This window comes from Oncorhynchus mykiss, chromosome 1, assembly GCF_013265735.2.
Source record: "Oncorhynchus mykiss isolate Arlee chromosome 1, USDA_OmykA_1.1, whole genome shotgun sequence".
Classification (NCBI taxonomy): Eukaryota; Metazoa; Chordata; class Actinopteri; order Salmoniformes; family Salmonidae; genus Oncorhynchus; species Oncorhynchus mykiss.
Window position 1 is genome coordinate 40,831,919 of NC_048565.1, and position 17,597 is coordinate 40,849,515.

General features: G+C 42.3%; 1 protein-coding gene and 1 long non-coding RNA gene across 3 annotated transcripts in view; one reads left to right on the forward strand and one right to left on the reverse strand.

The window, feature by feature from the left end:
- eea1 (early endosome antigen 1) overlaps nucleotides 1-1,538 on the reverse strand; it is a 43,387-nt gene extending 41,849 nt beyond the window's left edge. The window contains exon 1 of one of the 2 annotated variants that reach the window (XM_021601186.2): nucleotides 1,382-1,538. In XM_021601186.2, coding sequence (XP_021456861.2) covers nucleotides 1,382-1,405 — 24 coding nt within the window. In that variant the 5' untranslated portion in view covers nucleotides 1,406-1,538. The remainder of the gene's footprint in view (nucleotides 1-1,381) is intronic. The other variant, XM_036977412.1, reaches the window with a different exon arrangement.
- A 3,191-nt stretch (nucleotides 1,539-4,729) lies between these two features.
- Nucleotides 4,730-5,774, forward strand: LOC118951837. The gene is made up of 3 exons (XR_005043337.1): nucleotides 4,730-5,139; nucleotides 5,223-5,313; nucleotides 5,713-5,774. It is a non-coding gene; the product is annotated as an uncharacterized LOC118951837 (long non-coding RNA).
- The last annotated feature ends 11,823 nt before the right edge of the window (nucleotides 5,775-17,597 follow it).

Sequence of the window (17,597 nt, forward strand, 5' to 3'; positions counted from 1 at the left end):
GCGTCCAACTTTACTGAGTATGTATCTTTCCTTGACAATTCCAAATAACATAGAGGAAAGGGGGAAAAAATGGACGTAATGTGAAATCAAATTGAAATGCAGTATGTGACAGAATTAGTGTAACTGACCAAAACTTTTGCTGTGATTATCAAGTAGGCTAGAGATAAATATCTGAATATCATCAAAGATCCTCTATGATATTACTGAAATTAATGTCCATCTGTGGTTAAGCATGAACTGACTGTTCTGCTGTCTGACCACTACAACAGAGGTCATGCGACATGAAGTGTTGGAATGTGTTGGAACTTTTACAACATTCAGTAGCTTTGTCTCCAACTACGTTTTGTTTTGAACATGTTGGATTGGTCATCACAGATTGGTCAAAGAAAGACTGGAACATGCAAACTGTCAAGAACTAATGACACCTCGACCTGAATCCGCGATGCACAATAACTCATGATAATGATAGCTAGCTGGCTAGTAGGCGCACAGATAGAATAATGAAACAGATATTTCACCGGATGTATAAATGTGAAGCATCCAGTGGGCGTTTCCATTCGACCAAATATGCTGGGCAGTGGGAGAAAGATGGAGGGAGATGAATTTGTCGTCATTACGCTAATTTTATCATCGATTAAACATTTGATCTCAATACAGTTCTGTTTCCAAAACTAGAATGGACAAAGTGTTGTAGACTTTACCATTTGCTAAAGTTTTAAAAACTGGTGTTGTTTAGGAGGAGTGCATAGTGTAGGCGTTCCCTCCTTGCCCGTTACATTAGACAACGACAAGCTGTGGTCTATCTTGGGTTAGTTATAAAAATCTCTGGAGGTAATGTCTAATATTGACATTAATTGCTTGACGTTACAGCAACAAAGCTAACAATCGACCTACATAGCTAAACGAGAAGGCTAACGTTCGTTATCTACGTAGCGGTTATAGGTTAACTTAGCATCCTCTAGAGAACTAGGTTAGCTGGCTATCTAACAGTAGTAACAATTGCAACGGCTAACCTGTAGCGGTAGCTAGCTGGCTGGGCATGTTGCGTAACGTTAGCTAGCGACGCTAACTAACTACATTTTAACCATCAGCCATGGCAAGAGCCAAACTTATATTTTACTAGCTAAGTTAGTAGTAAGCGAATTGTAACAACACGCTAAGTTAACTGTCTGCTGACTGTTTTTATACGTGGACATTTGAGCCAGCTAGCTAAACGTTAAATAACGAGTTCGCATCAGAGCCATGTATCAATCTCGGCTGGTTTTGTGTCGGCCTGGCTGGCTGACAACAGAGACACAGAAGGGAAGGCCTGTGCAACACAATAAAACGGACTTGGTTTCATACAAACTGCACGCCTGCCGATTTGATTCTGGAATCTTACCATTTGAAGTATCCGTCTAAGCATGGTATCGATTTGTGTTTGGCTGTCAAATTAAATGCGATCGATCTTCCAAATGAAAAGTTTACGCCGTTGTTGGTTACTCGGTACACATGACAAGCCCACTGCTTGGTACAGCAGCTGTGAGTGGGATGGGCTCTGTCTTTAAGTAAGAAGTATGTTCAAGACCTTTAATTGTTTAAAAACAATGGTCACCAACCCTTTCTGAGTAAAGATCACATTCGCAGTCAAAAAGCAAGCCGAGATCTAGCGCTCAGATAAAAAATAAAAAAAAGTCATAAAAAAGTCATAAAAAGAGTTCTGTATGAATTACAAATGTAATTCCAATATTGTTCTTCTCAGGCCCTATTATAGGCTGTTTCAAAACTCGAGGTTTGATAACAAAATCAGTTGGTTGTAGCACTTGCAAGGCACAGCTGAGTATAAAAGGAAACAATTTGGTTATTATTATCATTTTATTTAACCAGGTAGGATAGTTGAAAAGTTCTCATTTACAACTGCGACCTGGCCAAGATAAAGCAAAGCTGTGCGACACAAACAACAACACATGGAATAAGCAAACATATAATACACATATAATATACATATAATATAATGCAAATAATACACATGGAATAAGCAAACATACAGTCAATAACACAATGGAGGGGGGAAAAAGTCTATATACAGTGAGTGCAAATGAGGTAAGATAAGGGAGGCAAGGCAACAAATAGGCCATAGTGGCGAAATAATTACAATTTAGCAATTAAACACTGGAGTGATAGATGTGCAAGTAGAGATACTGGGGTACAAAGGAGCAACAACAAAAAACAGTATGGGATGAGGTAGTTGGATGGGCTATTTACAGATGGGCGATGTACAGGTGCAGTGATCTGTGAGCTGCTCTGACAGCTGGTGCTTAAAGTTAGTGAGGGAGATATGGGTCTCCAGCTTCATTGATTTTTGCAATTCTTTCCAGTCATTGGCAGCAGATAACTGGAAGGAAAGGTGGCCAAAGGAGGAATTGGCTTTGGGGGTGACCAGTGAAATATACCTGCTGGATCACATGCTACGGGTGGATGCTGCTATGGTGACCAGTGAGCTGAGATAAGGCAGGGATTTACCTAGCAAAGACTTATAGATGACCTGGAGCCAGTGGGTTTGGCGACGAATATGAAGTGAGGGCCAGCCAACGAGAGCATACAGGTTGCAGTGGTGGGTAGTATATGGGGTTTTGGTGACAGAAGGGATGGCACTGTGATAGACTGCATCCAATTTGTTGAGTAGAGTGTTGGAGGCTATTTTGTAAATTACATCGCCGAAGTCAAGGATCGGCAGGATAGTCAGTTTTATTAGGATATGTTTGGCAGCATGAGTGAAGGATGCTTTGTTTTGCGAAATAGGAAGCCAATTCTAGATTTAATTTTGGATTGGAGATGCTTAGTGTGAGTCTAGAAGGAGAGTTTACAGTCTAACCAGACACCTAGGTATTTGTAGTTGTCCACATATTCTAAGTCAGAATTGTCCAGAGTAGTGATGCTAGACGGGCGGGCAGGTGCAGGCAGCGATCGGTTGAAGAGCATACATTTAGTTTTATTTGCATTTAAGAGCAGTTGGAGACCATGGAAGGAGTGTTGTATGGCATTGAAGCTCGTCTGGAGGTTAGTTAACACAGTGTCCAAAGAAGGGCCAGAAGTATACAGAATGGTGTCATCTGCGTAGAGGTGGATCAGAGAATCACCAGCAGCAAGAGCGACATCATTGATGTATACAGAAAAAAAGAGTCGGCCCGAGATTGTACCCTGTGGCACCCCCATAGAGACTGCCAGATATCCGGAAACAGTCCCTCCGATTTGACACACGGAACTCTGTCTGAGAAGTAGTTGGTGAACCAGGCAAGGCAGTCATTTGAGAAACCGAGGCTGTTGAGTCTGTCTATAAGAATGCGGTGATTGACAGAGTCGAAAGCCTTGGCCAGGTCGATGAATACGCTGTACAGTATTGTCTTTTATCGATGGCAGTTATGATGTCGTTTAGGACCTTGAGCGTGGCTGAGGTGCACCCATGACCAGCTCTGAAACCAGATTGCATAGTGGAGAAGGTGCGGTAGGATTTGAAATGGTCGGTGATCTGTTTGTTAACTTGGCTTTTGAATACTTTAGAAAGGCAGGGCAGGATGGCCTTAGGTCTGTAACAGTTTGGGTCTAGGGTGTCTCCCCTTTGAAGAGGGGGATGACCGAGGCAGCTTTCCAATCTTTGGGGATCTCAGACGATACGAAAGAGAGGTTGAGCAGGCTAGTAATAGGGGTTGCAACAATTGCGGTGGATCATTTTAGAAAGAGAGGGTCCAGATTGTCTAGTCCAGCTGATTTGTTGGGGTCTAGATTTTGCAGTTCTTTCAGAACATCAGCTATCTGGATTTGGGTGAAGGAGATATGGGGAGGCTTGGGCAAGTTGCTGTAGGGGGTGAAGAGCTTTTGACCGGGGTAGGGGTAGCCAGGTGGAAAGCATGGCCAGCCGTAGAAAGTGCATCAAGGAAAAAAAGTTTTTCTCACATCGGCTGCGGAGAGCATGATCACACAGTCGTCCGGAACAGCTGATGCTCTCATGCATGTGTCAGTATTACTTTCCTCGAAGCGAGCAGAGAAGTTATTTAGCTCATCTGGTAGGCTCGTGTCACTGGGAAGCTCTCGGCTGTGCTTCCCTTTGTAGTCTGTAATAGTTTGCAAGCCCCGCCACATCTGACGAGCGTCGGCTCCAGTGTAGTACGATTCGATCTTACTCCTGTATTGATGCTTTGCCTGTTTGATGGTTAGTCGGAGAGCATAGCGGGATTTCTTCTAAGCTTCTGGGTTAGAGTCCTGCTCCTTGAAAGGGGCAGCTCTACCCTTTAGAATAGTGCGAATGTTGCCTGTAATCCATGGCTTCTGGTTGGGGAATGTACGTACAGTCACTGTGGGGATGACGTCCTTGATGCACTTATTGATAAAGTCTGTGACTGATGTGGTAAACTCCTCAATGCCATCGGAAGAATCCCGGAACATAATCCAGTCTGTGCTAGCAAAGCAGTCCTGTAGTTTAGCATCTGCTTCATCTGACCACTTTTTTATAGACCGAGTCACTGGTGCTCCCTGCTTTAATTTTTGCTTGTAAGCAGGAACCAGGAGGATAGAATTAGATTTGCCAAATGGAGGGCGAGGGAGAGCGTTGTACACGTCTTTGTTTGTGGAGCAAAGGTGGTCTAGATTTTTTCCCCTCTGGTTGCACATTTAACATGCTGATAGAAATGAGGTAAAACTGATTTAAGTGTCCCTGCATTAAAGTCCCCAGCCACTAGGAGTGCCACTTCTGGATGAGCGCTTTCCTGTTTGCTTATTGAGCGTGGTTTTAGTGCCAGCATCGGTCTGTGTTTTGGTATGTAGACAGCTATGGCAAATAAAGATGAAAACTCTAAAGGTAGATAGTGTGGTCATGAGATACTCTACCTCAGGCAAAACCTAGAGACTTCCTTAGACATTGTCCACCAGCTGTTGTTCACATATATGCATAGGCCCAGCCCTGTGTCTTACCAGAGGCTGCTGTTCTGTCCTGCTGATGGAGTGTATAACCTGCCAGCTGTATGTTCTTAATGTCGTCGTTCAGCCACGGCTCGGTGAAACATAAGATTTTACAGTTTTTAATGTCCTGTTGGTAGGATATACGTGATTTCAGTTCGTCCCATTTATTTTCCAGCAATTGAACATTAGCTAGCAGGATGGAAGGTAAGGGCAGATTAGCCACTCGTCGCCTGATCCTCACAAGGCACCCGTATCTTTTTCCACTAAATTTCCATTTCCTTCTCCAGCGAATCCCGAGGGACCTCGGTCTGGTCGGGTGTTTATTGTAGTATATCCCTCCTGTCTGAAGAAGAAGAAGAACTCTTCGTCCAGTTTGAGGTGAGCAATCGCAGTTCTGATGTCCAGAAGCGCTTTTCGGTCATAAGAGACGGTAGCAGCAACATTATCGCCATTGTAACATATTGTATCGAATGGTAGGAGGCTACAGTAGTCTACAATGCCATAGAATTAATAGGCTACTTGATGGCCAACAGATGCAAATGTATCATTCTTCATATTTAATATCAGTTTCATTGTGGACTTTTCCCCATGATTCCTGTGTACACTTACATGCAGTAAATGCTGCGTGCCGCTTAGTCCGCCCAGAGTGGCTTGCTTGTGGGCGTGCTGGCAGCATGTGGCAGCATATAACAGCAGTTCTGTTGTGCATCAATAAGGTCTGGTTATTAAATGGGTAAATAGTTTAATCCGTTCTCCATTTCATTAATGTATTCACAGGTACAGTGCCTTGCGAAAGTATTCGGCCCCCTTGAACTTTGCGACCTTTTGCCACATTTCAGGCTTCAAACATAAAGATATAAAACTGTATTTTTTTTGTGAAGAATCAACAACAAGTGGGACACAATCATGAAGTGGAACGACATTTATTGGATATTTCAAACTTTTTTAACAAATCAAAAACTGAAAAATTGGGCGTGCAAAATTATTCAGCCCCCTTACTTTCAGTGCAGCAAACTCTCTCCAGAAGTTCAGTGAGGATCTCTGAATGATCCAATGTTGACCCAAATGACTAATGATGATAAATACAATCCACCTGTGTGTAATCAAGTCTCCGTATAAATGCACCTGCACTGTGATAGTCTCAGAGGTCCGTTAAAAGCGCAGAGAGCATCATGAAGAACAAGAAACACACCAGGCAGGTCCGAGATACTGTTGTGAAGAAGTTTAAAGCCGGATTTGGATACAAAAATATTTCCCAAGCTTTAAACATCCCAAGGAGCACTGTGCAAGCAATAATATTGAAATGGAAGGAGTATCAGACCACTGCAAATCTACCAAGACCTGGCCGTCCCTCCTGTTTAGCTAAGAAAAACTAATAATATTCTTTTTTTTTTGTGTGTGCCTGTTTTGCACGCCCTTTTGGCATTAATACGTGTCACATATCAGTTTGCAAACAATGTAAAACAAAATAATCATTGAGTTAATAAAGCCGCATACAAATATGGTCTCTCTTTTGCTTTCTTGAGTAAGGCAGCTCCAAAATGCAGGTGTTTCAGCCTAGCTCAGTGCTTTCTGTGGTGGTGGGGCAGCCAGCGGAGAATATGGAGTGTAGGAGTTGGTAATGTTTTCTAGTTGCGCCGTGATTGGCTCTGTTCTGTCACTCATGGGGACACTACGTCACTGCAAAATCTACAGGTAGAGCTGGAAAAATAAAGCCCCTTGGGTGCTGCTATAGAGTTATATTAGAAGGCTCAAGGTCATTGCCCACAGATAAAATTACGTCAATTCATATTATATGTACCTTAGCTTTGATTGGACTGATCATGTCAACATCATACTTTCAAAATCTTAGCTAGCAAGCTAACAGTCATCATCATGAATCAAGTTGACAATCTACTGGCAAATCCTTGTCATATGAAGATAAATTATGACGAGAAATTATAGATAAAACGTAATGGTGCTTATCGGCCATTGGACATTAACATTAAACAAGTTGGAAATCGCAAATTCAACAATGAGTGGTTTGGAAGGAATCAGTGGGTAACTGCAAGCCTTGCAAAGCAATCACTAGTCTGCAATTCAGTGGAGTGGGTGTGTGGTCCAAGTATTGGTTTAAGGGTCTCTTTTACAAACTTAAAAGAATGAACATTCAACATTGGCCATGCTGTCAATCCAGCATGACTTCTGCTGTGTTCAAAACAACTGGAAATTCTGAACTGGGAAATCTCAGACTTCATTGAGTTCAAGACAACATGGAATTCCAAGTCGGGAACTCGGGCCTCTTTCTAGAGCTCCGACATGAAGATCACTGGCGTCATGATTCAACCGTGTTTTTTTCAGCGTTCCCAGTTGTCTTGAAAGCACCATAAATCCAGAGAATGCCTGACTTTGATGACAAAGTTTGATGACAAACTTTCCTCACGAAGGACCGTCGCTCCACCTTCCTGTTCAAGTGAGCACAGCACAACAAGGTGAGTCCAAAAATGTATTGTATGCTGCTGCAAAAATGATGTAATATGCCAGGGAGATATGTATACTGTAGCTAAGAAAGTAATACTAAGTGTTTGTTGTGTAGTAAGCTGTTAGTAGCCCATGTGCCTCACCCTAATCATTTGGTCCCTTTCCCCCTCATAATTTGTAGCCTGTAGTCTGTTTTAGAGAAACTTTATTATCGAATATTGTAAGGGCTTTCATTGTCTGCTTATATGACCCCTTTATTTATCCTACATTTCTGACTTGATGTACAAGGAGAACACTGTTAGAACGGCCCATGTTCTGAATTCTGTCGCTGTACATTTAAAAAGTGCTGACCAAATAGTTATATTGACTACGTCCGTCGTCGCTCGTTCATTTATGTCTTAATAGAAATTACCGATTGCCTCTTATCCGCTTGTCGTCCCCTTATGCCACAGTTTGTACGATCTCGATTGTCAGTAGAAACCACATTCGTTTAAGCAAGTCAGCCTTATCAGCTATGTTTTTTTGAAGGCAATAATTGAGGTTGAATGACGGGTATCGCTGTGTAGCAGTGGTAAGGATTCACTTCATGGTGCTGAAAAGAAAGCTCTGCTGTTGGGATAGCTTTGTAAAAGCCCTAACAGGTTGTGGGCACTGTTTGTCACCGTTATAGTGCAATTAATGTATTGTTTAGTGTTGTGTTGTGGCTTTGCTGGCATGCATCCCAAAATTTTTTGTTTTTGTTTTGCTCCACCAAGATTTACATGCTAAAATCGCCACTGTATGTATATATGACTTGTGTCCTTGGCACAATAAAGTTCTATTATATTCTACTCAATCCGTAGGCTTCATTGATGCCATTCAGACTGTCTTGAAGTCGATACAACCCGAAACATTTCCTCTTTATTCTCTAAATATTGCCACTTTTTAAAGTACCATTATGCACCACCTATCGCCGTTTATTTATTTTTTCTCTTCACTTGGCCCTAATACTCTTCCGTATTTTGCTATTAGTCAGCGTTCAGCAGGGTGTTTTATGGCTGTTCAAACGCACACATTTTTGTCTTGAGGCTTGACAAAGTTCGGTAGTCGAAGTCTACGCCCCTTCGTTGGTGATCAACCTGATCTCAGAGCATTTTCTATTATTCTGTACGTATATCTGAGACAATCCATTTAGTATAATATGTTACGTTTGGTATAGGTACATAGGACCGATGGTTACTTAAAGTGAACGTCTAGCAACCCACAAGTGGTGATTTTGACAACGACATGGACAACTTTAGCATTTTAGCTAATTAGCAACTTTTCAACTACTTGAATTGTTATTCGTAACATATATGAAAAGGGTGATGGACATCCACAAATTAATACCTATGAGATGTAAAATATCATACTAAATGAAGTGTTTCAGATTTTCATACAGAATAATATGAAATGTTCTGAGACTAGGTTGCGGTGATTGGTCAACAGTAGGGATTCCTCGATGAAGTGGCAACAGCAGACAAGAGATCCCGGGGGTCGTCCCCCAAATTCTTTATTTTTTCAATTTTATGCATTTCCTGCAATTCTGCATAATGACATTACTTATTATCCCTATCTTGAGGGGTTTATGGAGGGGTATTTTGAAAACACATAATAAGTGGGCAGGGCCGGTGCTATGGGTGGGCCCTAGGGGCCCTGGCCCGTCCTACTGTACGTCCTTGCCTGTCCATATAAAATATTGAATTGTTGATCAATTATTTTACCGACACGCGCCCCGACAGAAAGAAGCATCAATCTCAGATAAAGTATGGGAGCAAACGAAACAGCGCCCCTCTGTCTCCGTAAGTGTAGATCAGGTATCTGATGCTGTCTGCACAAACTTTTTCTGGCCAGACAGCATCAGATACATGGGCTACATTTTGTAAGACAGAGGTGCAGTGTTTTAGCAGAAAGGAAGAGGCAAAGAGAGAGGGCTCACTCTCACAAAATCTGTCTTGAATGAGCCCAATGAGATTCTATGGGCATAATATGATTGTCGCCTGTATCCCCGCCTTTGGGACAACTACTCGCATTGCTAGGGCAGAGACATGAGCATCTCGTCATTATGTACAGATTTCTGGTTTCAGCAACTTGTGAATTAGAACGGAAAGTTGGCGGGTGCACAGTGTTCGGATGCTGGCTTCCCCTAAACTAAATGTATGTTTGGCCAAAATTATATTATTACTCCTGTCTAAATAAAGTCATTCAAAATACTTTACCAGAGAGCTTGACTTTACCAGAGAGCTTGACTTTACCAGAGAGCTTGACTTTACCAGAGAGCTTGACTTTACCAGAGAGCTTGACTTTACCAGAGAGCTTGACTTTACCAGAGAGCCACAGAGGATCGTTAGTTTATTTTCAAAAAATAGCTGTGGATTGTTTCAAATCACAAGTGCATAGGCGAATGCCTATTTGGGAAGCTTGCAATTTGGGCAGCGTGGATTGGAAAAAGGCCTAGCTGATTATTGAGTTTCGCTGTCAGTGAAAAGCATCTAAAATGTGTGAAGATAGTGTGTCTTGTGTATAATTTATTGTTGAGACAAGAAGAAGGGGAGGGGCGTGTGGTGAATATATGGGGGTCTCACTCAGCTCTCCAGAATGTGCTCAGTTGTCTCCTGCCACTTTTTGCACATTCATTGTTTAATTGTGTGAATTGTTTTCCCTTTGATTGTTTATTTTTATAGATTCCCCATTACATATGTAACCAGTAAACCCAGTAAATGTACTGTTAATCCCCGTCATTTGGTTCGATTCCATTAATTTCTGTTATTGCATGTATTCGTCATTTACTGTTCTCATTCTCTGAGTGGAAACGTTGTTCGCAGAGTTCACAACCTGTGAGAAACAAGTTTTGGTTTATTTCATAACCATCATTTAGGAGTTTTGTTTCATTGTCCTTTGTTTGGAGTGCTCCATGTGAGCAATGAGCATGTGTGTGGTTTCTCTTTCCTGATAATGTATGTACAGTGCCTTGCGAAAGTATTCGGCCCCCTTGAACTTTGCGACCTTTTGCCACATTTCAGGCTTCAAACATAAAGATATAAAACTGTATTTTTTTGTGAAGAATCAACAACAAGTGGGACACAATCATGAAGTGGAACGACATTTATTGGATATTTCAAACTTTTTTAACAAATCAAAAACTGAAAAATTGGGCGTGCAAAATTATTCAGCCCCCTTAAGTTAATACTTTGTAGCGCCACTTTTTGCTGTGATTACAGCTGTAAGTCGCTTGGGGTATGTCTCTATCAGTTTTGCACATCGAGAGACTGAAATTTTTTCCCATTCCTCCTTGCAAAACAGCTCGAGCTCAGTGAGGTTGGATGGAGAGCATTTGTGAACAGCAGTTTTCAGTTCTTTCCACAGATTCTCGATTGGATTCAGGTCTGGACTTTGACTTGGCCATTCTAACACCTGGATATGTTTATTTTTGAACCATTCCATTGTAGATTTTGCTTAATGTTTTGGATCATTGTCTTGTTGGAAGACAAATCTCCGTCCCAGTCTCAGGTCTTTTGCAGACTCCATCAGGTTTTCTTCCAGAATGGTCCTGTATTTGGCTCCATCCATCTTCCCATCAATTTTAACCATCTTCCCTGTCCCTGCTGAAGAAAAGCAGGCCCAAACCATGATGCTGCCACCACCATGTTTGACAGTGGGGATGGTGTGTTCAGGGTGATGAGCTGTGTTGCTTTTACGCCAAACATAACGTTTTGCATTGTTGCCAAAAAGTTCAATTTTGGTTTCATCTGACCAGAGCACCTTCTTCCACATGTTTGGTGTGTCTCCCAGGTGGCTTGTGGCAAACTTTAAATGACACTTTTTATGGAAATGGCTTTCTTCTTGCCACTCCATAAAGGCCAGATTTGTGCAATATACGAACTGATTGTTGTCCTATGGACAGAGTCTCCCACCTCAGCTGTAGATCTCTGCAGTTCATCCAGAGTGATCATGGGCCTCTTGGCTGCATCTCTGATCAGTCTTCTCCTTGTATGAGCTGAAAGTTTAGAGGGACGGCCAGGTCTTGGTAGATTTGCAGTGGTCTGATACTCCTTCCATTTAAATTTTATCGCTTGCACAGTGCTCCTTGGGATGTTTAAAGCTTGGGAAATCTTTTTGTATCCAAATACGGCTTTAAACTTCTTCACAACAGTATATCGGACCTGCCTGGTGTGTTCCTTGTTCTTCATGATGCTCTCTGCGCTTTTAACGGACCTCTGAGACTATCACAGTGCAGGTGCATTTATACGGAGACTTGATTACACACAGGTGGATTGTATTTATCATCATTAGTCATTTAGGTCAACATTGGATCATTCAGAGATCCTCACTGAACTTCTGGAGAGAGTTTGCTGCACTGAAAGTAAAGGGGCTGAATAATTTTGCACGCCCAATTTTTCAGTTTTTGATTTGTTAAAAAAGTTTGAAATATCCAATAAATGTCGTTCCACTTCATGATTGTGCCCCACTTGTTGTTGATTCTTCACAAAAAAATACAGTTTTATATCTTTATGTTTGAAGCCTGAAATGTGGCAAAAGGTCGCAAAGTTCAAGGGGGCCGAATACTTTCGCAAGGCACTGTACCTTCATACACTAAAAGGAAAAAGCAAAAACAGGTTTTTAGGCATTTTTGCAAATGTATATAAAATAAAACTTTCATATCACATTTACATGATATTGCAAGCACTCGCACACAGGAGGTTCTGTGAAAAAAACTGTCCCACCTATAAAAATCAAATGCCCTTCCAACTGATTTGATCTGGCGCCAGCCCTGGTGGAAGGATTGCATTTCAAATCAACATCAAATCAAAGTTTATTTGTCACGTGAGCCGAATACAACAGGTACCTTACAGCGAAATGCTTACTTACAGGCTCTAACCAATGGTGTGGGAAAAAAAGTATGTGTGTGTGTAGGTAAGTAAAGAAATAAAACAACAGTAAAAAGACATTTGAAAAAAGAGCAGCAAGGCTATATACAGACACCGGTTAGTCATGCTTATTGAGGTAGTATGTACATGTAGGTATTGTTAAAGTGACTATGCATATATGATGAACAGAGAGTAGCAGAAGTGTAAAAAGAGGGGTTGGCGTGTGGTGGGACACAATGCAGATAGCCCGGTTAGCCAATGTGCGGGAGCACTGGTTGGTCGGGCCAATTTAGGTAGTATGTACATGAATGTATAGTTAAAGTGACTATGCATATAAGATAAACAGAGAGTAGCAGCAGAGTAAAAGAGGGGTTGAGGGGGGAGAGCCACACAATGCAAATAGTCCGGGTAACCATTTGGTTACCTGTTCAGGAGTCTTATGGACTGGGGGTAAAAACTGTTGAGAACCCTTTTTGTCTTAGACTTGGCACTCCGGTACCGCTTGCCATGCAGTAGTAGAGAGAACAGTCTATGACTGGGGTGGCTGGGGTCTTTGACAATTTTTAGGGCCTTCCTCTGACACCGCCTGGTGTAGAGGTCCTGGATGGCAAGGCAACTTTGCCCCAGTGATGTACTGGGCCGTACGCACTACCCTCTGAAGTGCCTTGCAGTCGGAGGCCGAGCAATTGCTGTACCAGGCAGTGATGCAACCGGTCAGGATGCTCTCGATGTTGCAGCTGTAGAATTTTTTGAGGATCTCAAGACCCATGCCAAATCTATTTAGTTTCCCGAGGGGGAATAGGCTTTGTCATGCCCTCTTCGCGACTGTCTTGGTGTGTTTGGACCATTCTAGGTTGTTGTTGATGTGGACACCAAGGAATTTGAAGCAATCAACCTGCTCCACTACAGCTCCATCTATGAGAATGGGGACGTGCTCGGTGCTCCTTTTCCTGTAGTCCACAATCATCTCCTTAGTCTTGGTTACATTGAGGGATAGGTTGTTATTCTGAAACCACCTGGCCAGGTCTCTGACCTCCCCCCTATAGGCTGTCTCGTCGTTGTCGGTGATCAGGCCTACCACTGTCGTGTCGTCTGCAAACTTAATGATGGTTTTGGAATCGTACCTGGCCATGCAGTCGTGGGTGAACAGGGAGTACAGGAGGGGACTGAGCACGCACACCTGGGGAGCTCCAGTGTTGAGGATCAGCGTGGCAGATGTGTTGCTACCAACCCTCACCACCTGGGGACGGCCTGTCAAGAAGTCCAGTATCCAGTTGCAGAGGGAGGTGTTTAGTCCCAGGATCCTTAGCTTGGTGACGAGCTTTGAGGGTACTATGGTGTTGAACGCTGAGCTGTAGTCAATGAACAGCATTCTCACATAGGTGTTCCTTTTGTCCAGGTGGGAAAGGGCAGTGTGGAGTGCAATAGAGATTGCATCATCTGTGGATCTGTTTGGGTGCTATGCAAATTGGAGTGGGTCTAGGGTTTCTGGGATAATGGTGTTGATGTGAGCCATTACCAGCCTTTCAAAGCACTTCATGGCTACGGACGTGAGTGCTACGGTTCTGTAGTCATTTAGGCAGATTGCCTTTGTGTTCTTGGGCACAGGGACTATGGTGGTCTGCTTGAAGAATGTAGGTATTACAGACTCAATCAGGGACATGTTGAAAATGTCAGTGAAGACACCTGCCAGTTGGTCAGCACATGCCCAGAGCACACGTCCTGGTAATCCGTCTGGCCCCGCAGCCTTGTGTATGTTGACCTGTTTAAAGGTCTTACTCACGTCGTCTAAGGAGAGCGTGATCACACAGTCGTCCGGAACAGCTGATGCTCTCATGCATGCCTCAGTGTTGCTTGCCTCGAAGCGAGCATAGAAGTGATTTAGCTCGTCTGGTAGGCTCATGTCACTGGGCAGCTCGCTGCGGTGCTTCCCTTTGTAGTTTGTAATAGTTTGCAAGCCCTGCCACATCCAACGAGCGTCGGAGCCGGTGTAGTATGATTCAATTTTAGCCCTGTATTGACACTTTGCCTGTTTGATGGTTCGTCGCAGGGCATAGCGGGATTTTTTGTAAGCTTACGGGTTAGAGTCCCGCACCTTGAAAGCGGCAGTTCTACCCTTTAGCTCAGTGCGAATGTTGCCTGTAATTCATGGCTTCTGGTTGGGGTATGTACGTACAGTCACTGTGGAGACGACGTCCTCAATGCACTTATTGATAAAGCCAGTGACTGATGTGGTGTATTCCTCAATGTCATCGGAAGAATCCCAGAACATGTTCCAGTCTGTGATAGCAAAGCAGTCCTGTAGTTTAGCATCTGCTTCATCAGACCATTTGTTTTATAGATCGAGTCACTGGTGCTTCCTGCTTTAATTTTTGCTTGTAAGCAGGAATCAGGAGGATAGAGTTGTGGTCGGATTTACCAAATGGAGGGCGAGGGTGAGCTTTGTACGTGTCTCTGTGTGTGGAGTACAGGTGATCTAGATTTTTTTCCCCTCTGGTTGCGCATTAAACATGTTGATAGAGATTTGGTAGAGCTGATTTAAGTTTCCCTGCATTAAAGTCTCTGGCCACTAGGAGCGCCGCCTCTGTGTGAATGGTTTCCTGTTTGCTTATTTCCTTATACAGCTGACTGAGTGCGGTCTTAGTGCCAGCATCTGTCTGTGGTGGTAGATAAACAGCCACAAAAAGTATAGCTGAGAACTCTCTAGGCAAGTATTGTGGCCTGCAGTTTATCACAATATACTCTACTTCAGGCAAGCAAAATCTAGAGTCTTCCTTAGATTTTGTGCACCAGCTGTTGTTTACAATTATGCACATTTTGTCATGGGGAAGAGAGAAACGTGTAGTTTTATAATTCTATTCTACACATTTTGTCATGAGTCAGAGAAAATATTGCAGTTTTAAAGCAAATTTCCAGCAATTCTTCACATTTTGCCATGGGACAGAGAAAAACGTGCTGTTTTATAGTCCATGCTATTCTTCACATTTTGCCATTAGGATGAGAGAATATTTGTAGTTTTAAAGTAATTGTCCAGTGAAAATATCACTTTTAAAAGTTAATATTCTATTAACTCATACCCAAATAATGTTGTTGACTTATCTATACTCAAAAACCCCACCTCAAACTGTTTAAAAATGCTTGCTATTTCCTCCTAGAGGATGATGTCATCCTCCTGAAGAGGATGAGCTGTCCAATCAGCAGTCTACTAATATGAATATTTTTAATGATCGGTATACGCCCATGTAGCAGTGTGATGTTGTTCCCCTAGATTATGCACCAAGTTGAAATTCAAATAGGCCAGGTCAAGATGGGATGTTAATAATTTGATAATAATAATAATAATTCAGTGTATTTTTTAAATTTAATTACAGCTGCATAGCTAATGTTTTTCTTTGGTGTACAAACACTTTTTCATATCAATATTGGACATACATGTGATTGTAAAAGTTTTGTATATTTTGGTTTGGCCCATCGCGGGTTATCTGTATTTTCATACCCCCTTATTGTTCTCTTTTGCCTGACCTTTGGCTAGCAAGGTATGTTGTCCTTGGCTCCGAAAATGTTTAATATAAAACCGTCATAATGCTACACAATGTACTGTTATCCTACCATAAGAATTAAACATTTTTAGAGGGAAAACTATTTCACTCATATTTCATAGAAATTTGGAAACACTGGACAGTTACTTTAAAGGTTGACTTTGGGCAAAAACACAAAAATAACAGCTTTAAACTGTGTAATTGATCAATGCACCATCATATCAGGCTCTTAATGCTTAAATAGAAAATGGATGAATAAGATATTTGGCTACAAAGTGCCATGTCTTACTGATCTCTACAGTTACTGGCAAGCTACAGTGGCTTGCTTAGCTAACAAACTAGCTACGTCGGTCGCGGTGCGAATGACACATCAATGAGCATTCGAAGGCGCACCCCATTTATGTTTGAAAATTGAGAAAGAGGACTTGGATTGTTTTTCGTGTGCAAAGTGGACCGTTAAAGCACATTTCCTGCAATTCTACACATTTTGCTATTGCTTATGACGTGTTCATTTGCTATCTGGGGGGCCCCGGACCGGTTCTAAATATTGGAGGGGGACATGCCCCACCATCCCCCATGGCAATTTCGCCTATGGTATGCGGACACCTTTAAAAGGAGACTCAGCAAAATGATGTTGCCACAAATAGCACGACAGATATTGAGATGATTGAGATGCAAGACTTGGCTCTCACACGGTCACACACAGTCTATGCGAAAGCGCACAGATTTGATTCATTGCTGTTAAATCGTGGGAGCCACGAGACTAAAAACAGCGGAGAAGTTTACCCTCGCGCTTCACCACTCTTAGCTGTCGCGGAAATGTACCCACTATTTTGTTTACTTTGTCCATCTATGTCATATCGCTGAGTCTACCTTTAACTCCTTTGGGGAAGTTTGTAATGGACTATGATGGCGAGTGTCAAAGATACTATAAGAAAGGATAAAGTTGGGTTTTTGAGCTAGTGCTCAATTGACTCCCATTCACCCCTTCAAAGAGTGCACTCCTTGACCCAGAATGCACCACGCGGACCATTGACTCACTGGACACCATCCAACTCTGACACCAATTTAGCAAATGGTGGGAGTGAGCAAGCATCACAATGTGGCCGTCACCCATTGTTACACAACAGCTCCCCTGTTTATTAACCTTTTGCTTTCTTGAACGCAACCCTTTCATGACCCTGCTGAGGTAATAGTTGTGATAGGCTCAAACATTTGCGGGAGGTGGTACATGAGTTCGATTGACAGATGGAGGAAAAAGAAAGGGAAATGAGTGGACTTCCTAGGATTTTGGAAAATACCTTGAGAATTAGTCATGTCCAAATGAAGTGCAAAAAATAAAAAGCAAGGCTAAAATCACATTTTTCCATACCAGTAATATTAGTACCGCAAAGATCCTTGGAATTTGCTGACTGAAAAGCTCAGACAAAATCAAAAAGTGATCACAAGACACATTATGTGCTAATAATAAATAAATGAATACATTCAAGTCAGACCAGCCCCTGCCCAGACAGAAACTATAATGCTTGTAGACATGCCAGACCACTGCATTCCTTGATAGCACTTCACCTTTCTTCTGCCACCATTCTTATAGTAGACTCTTGGTGGTCTATAGAATGCAGGTCTATAGAATGGAATATCTTACAACGAAAGCAATGCCTCTGAAGGATTGTTGACGTTTGAAAACTTGGGTGTTACATTTGACTAAAACATTTAATAAACACACAAGCTATAATCGTCTACTTTGAGAAACTCAATAATCAAAAACATAGTCCAG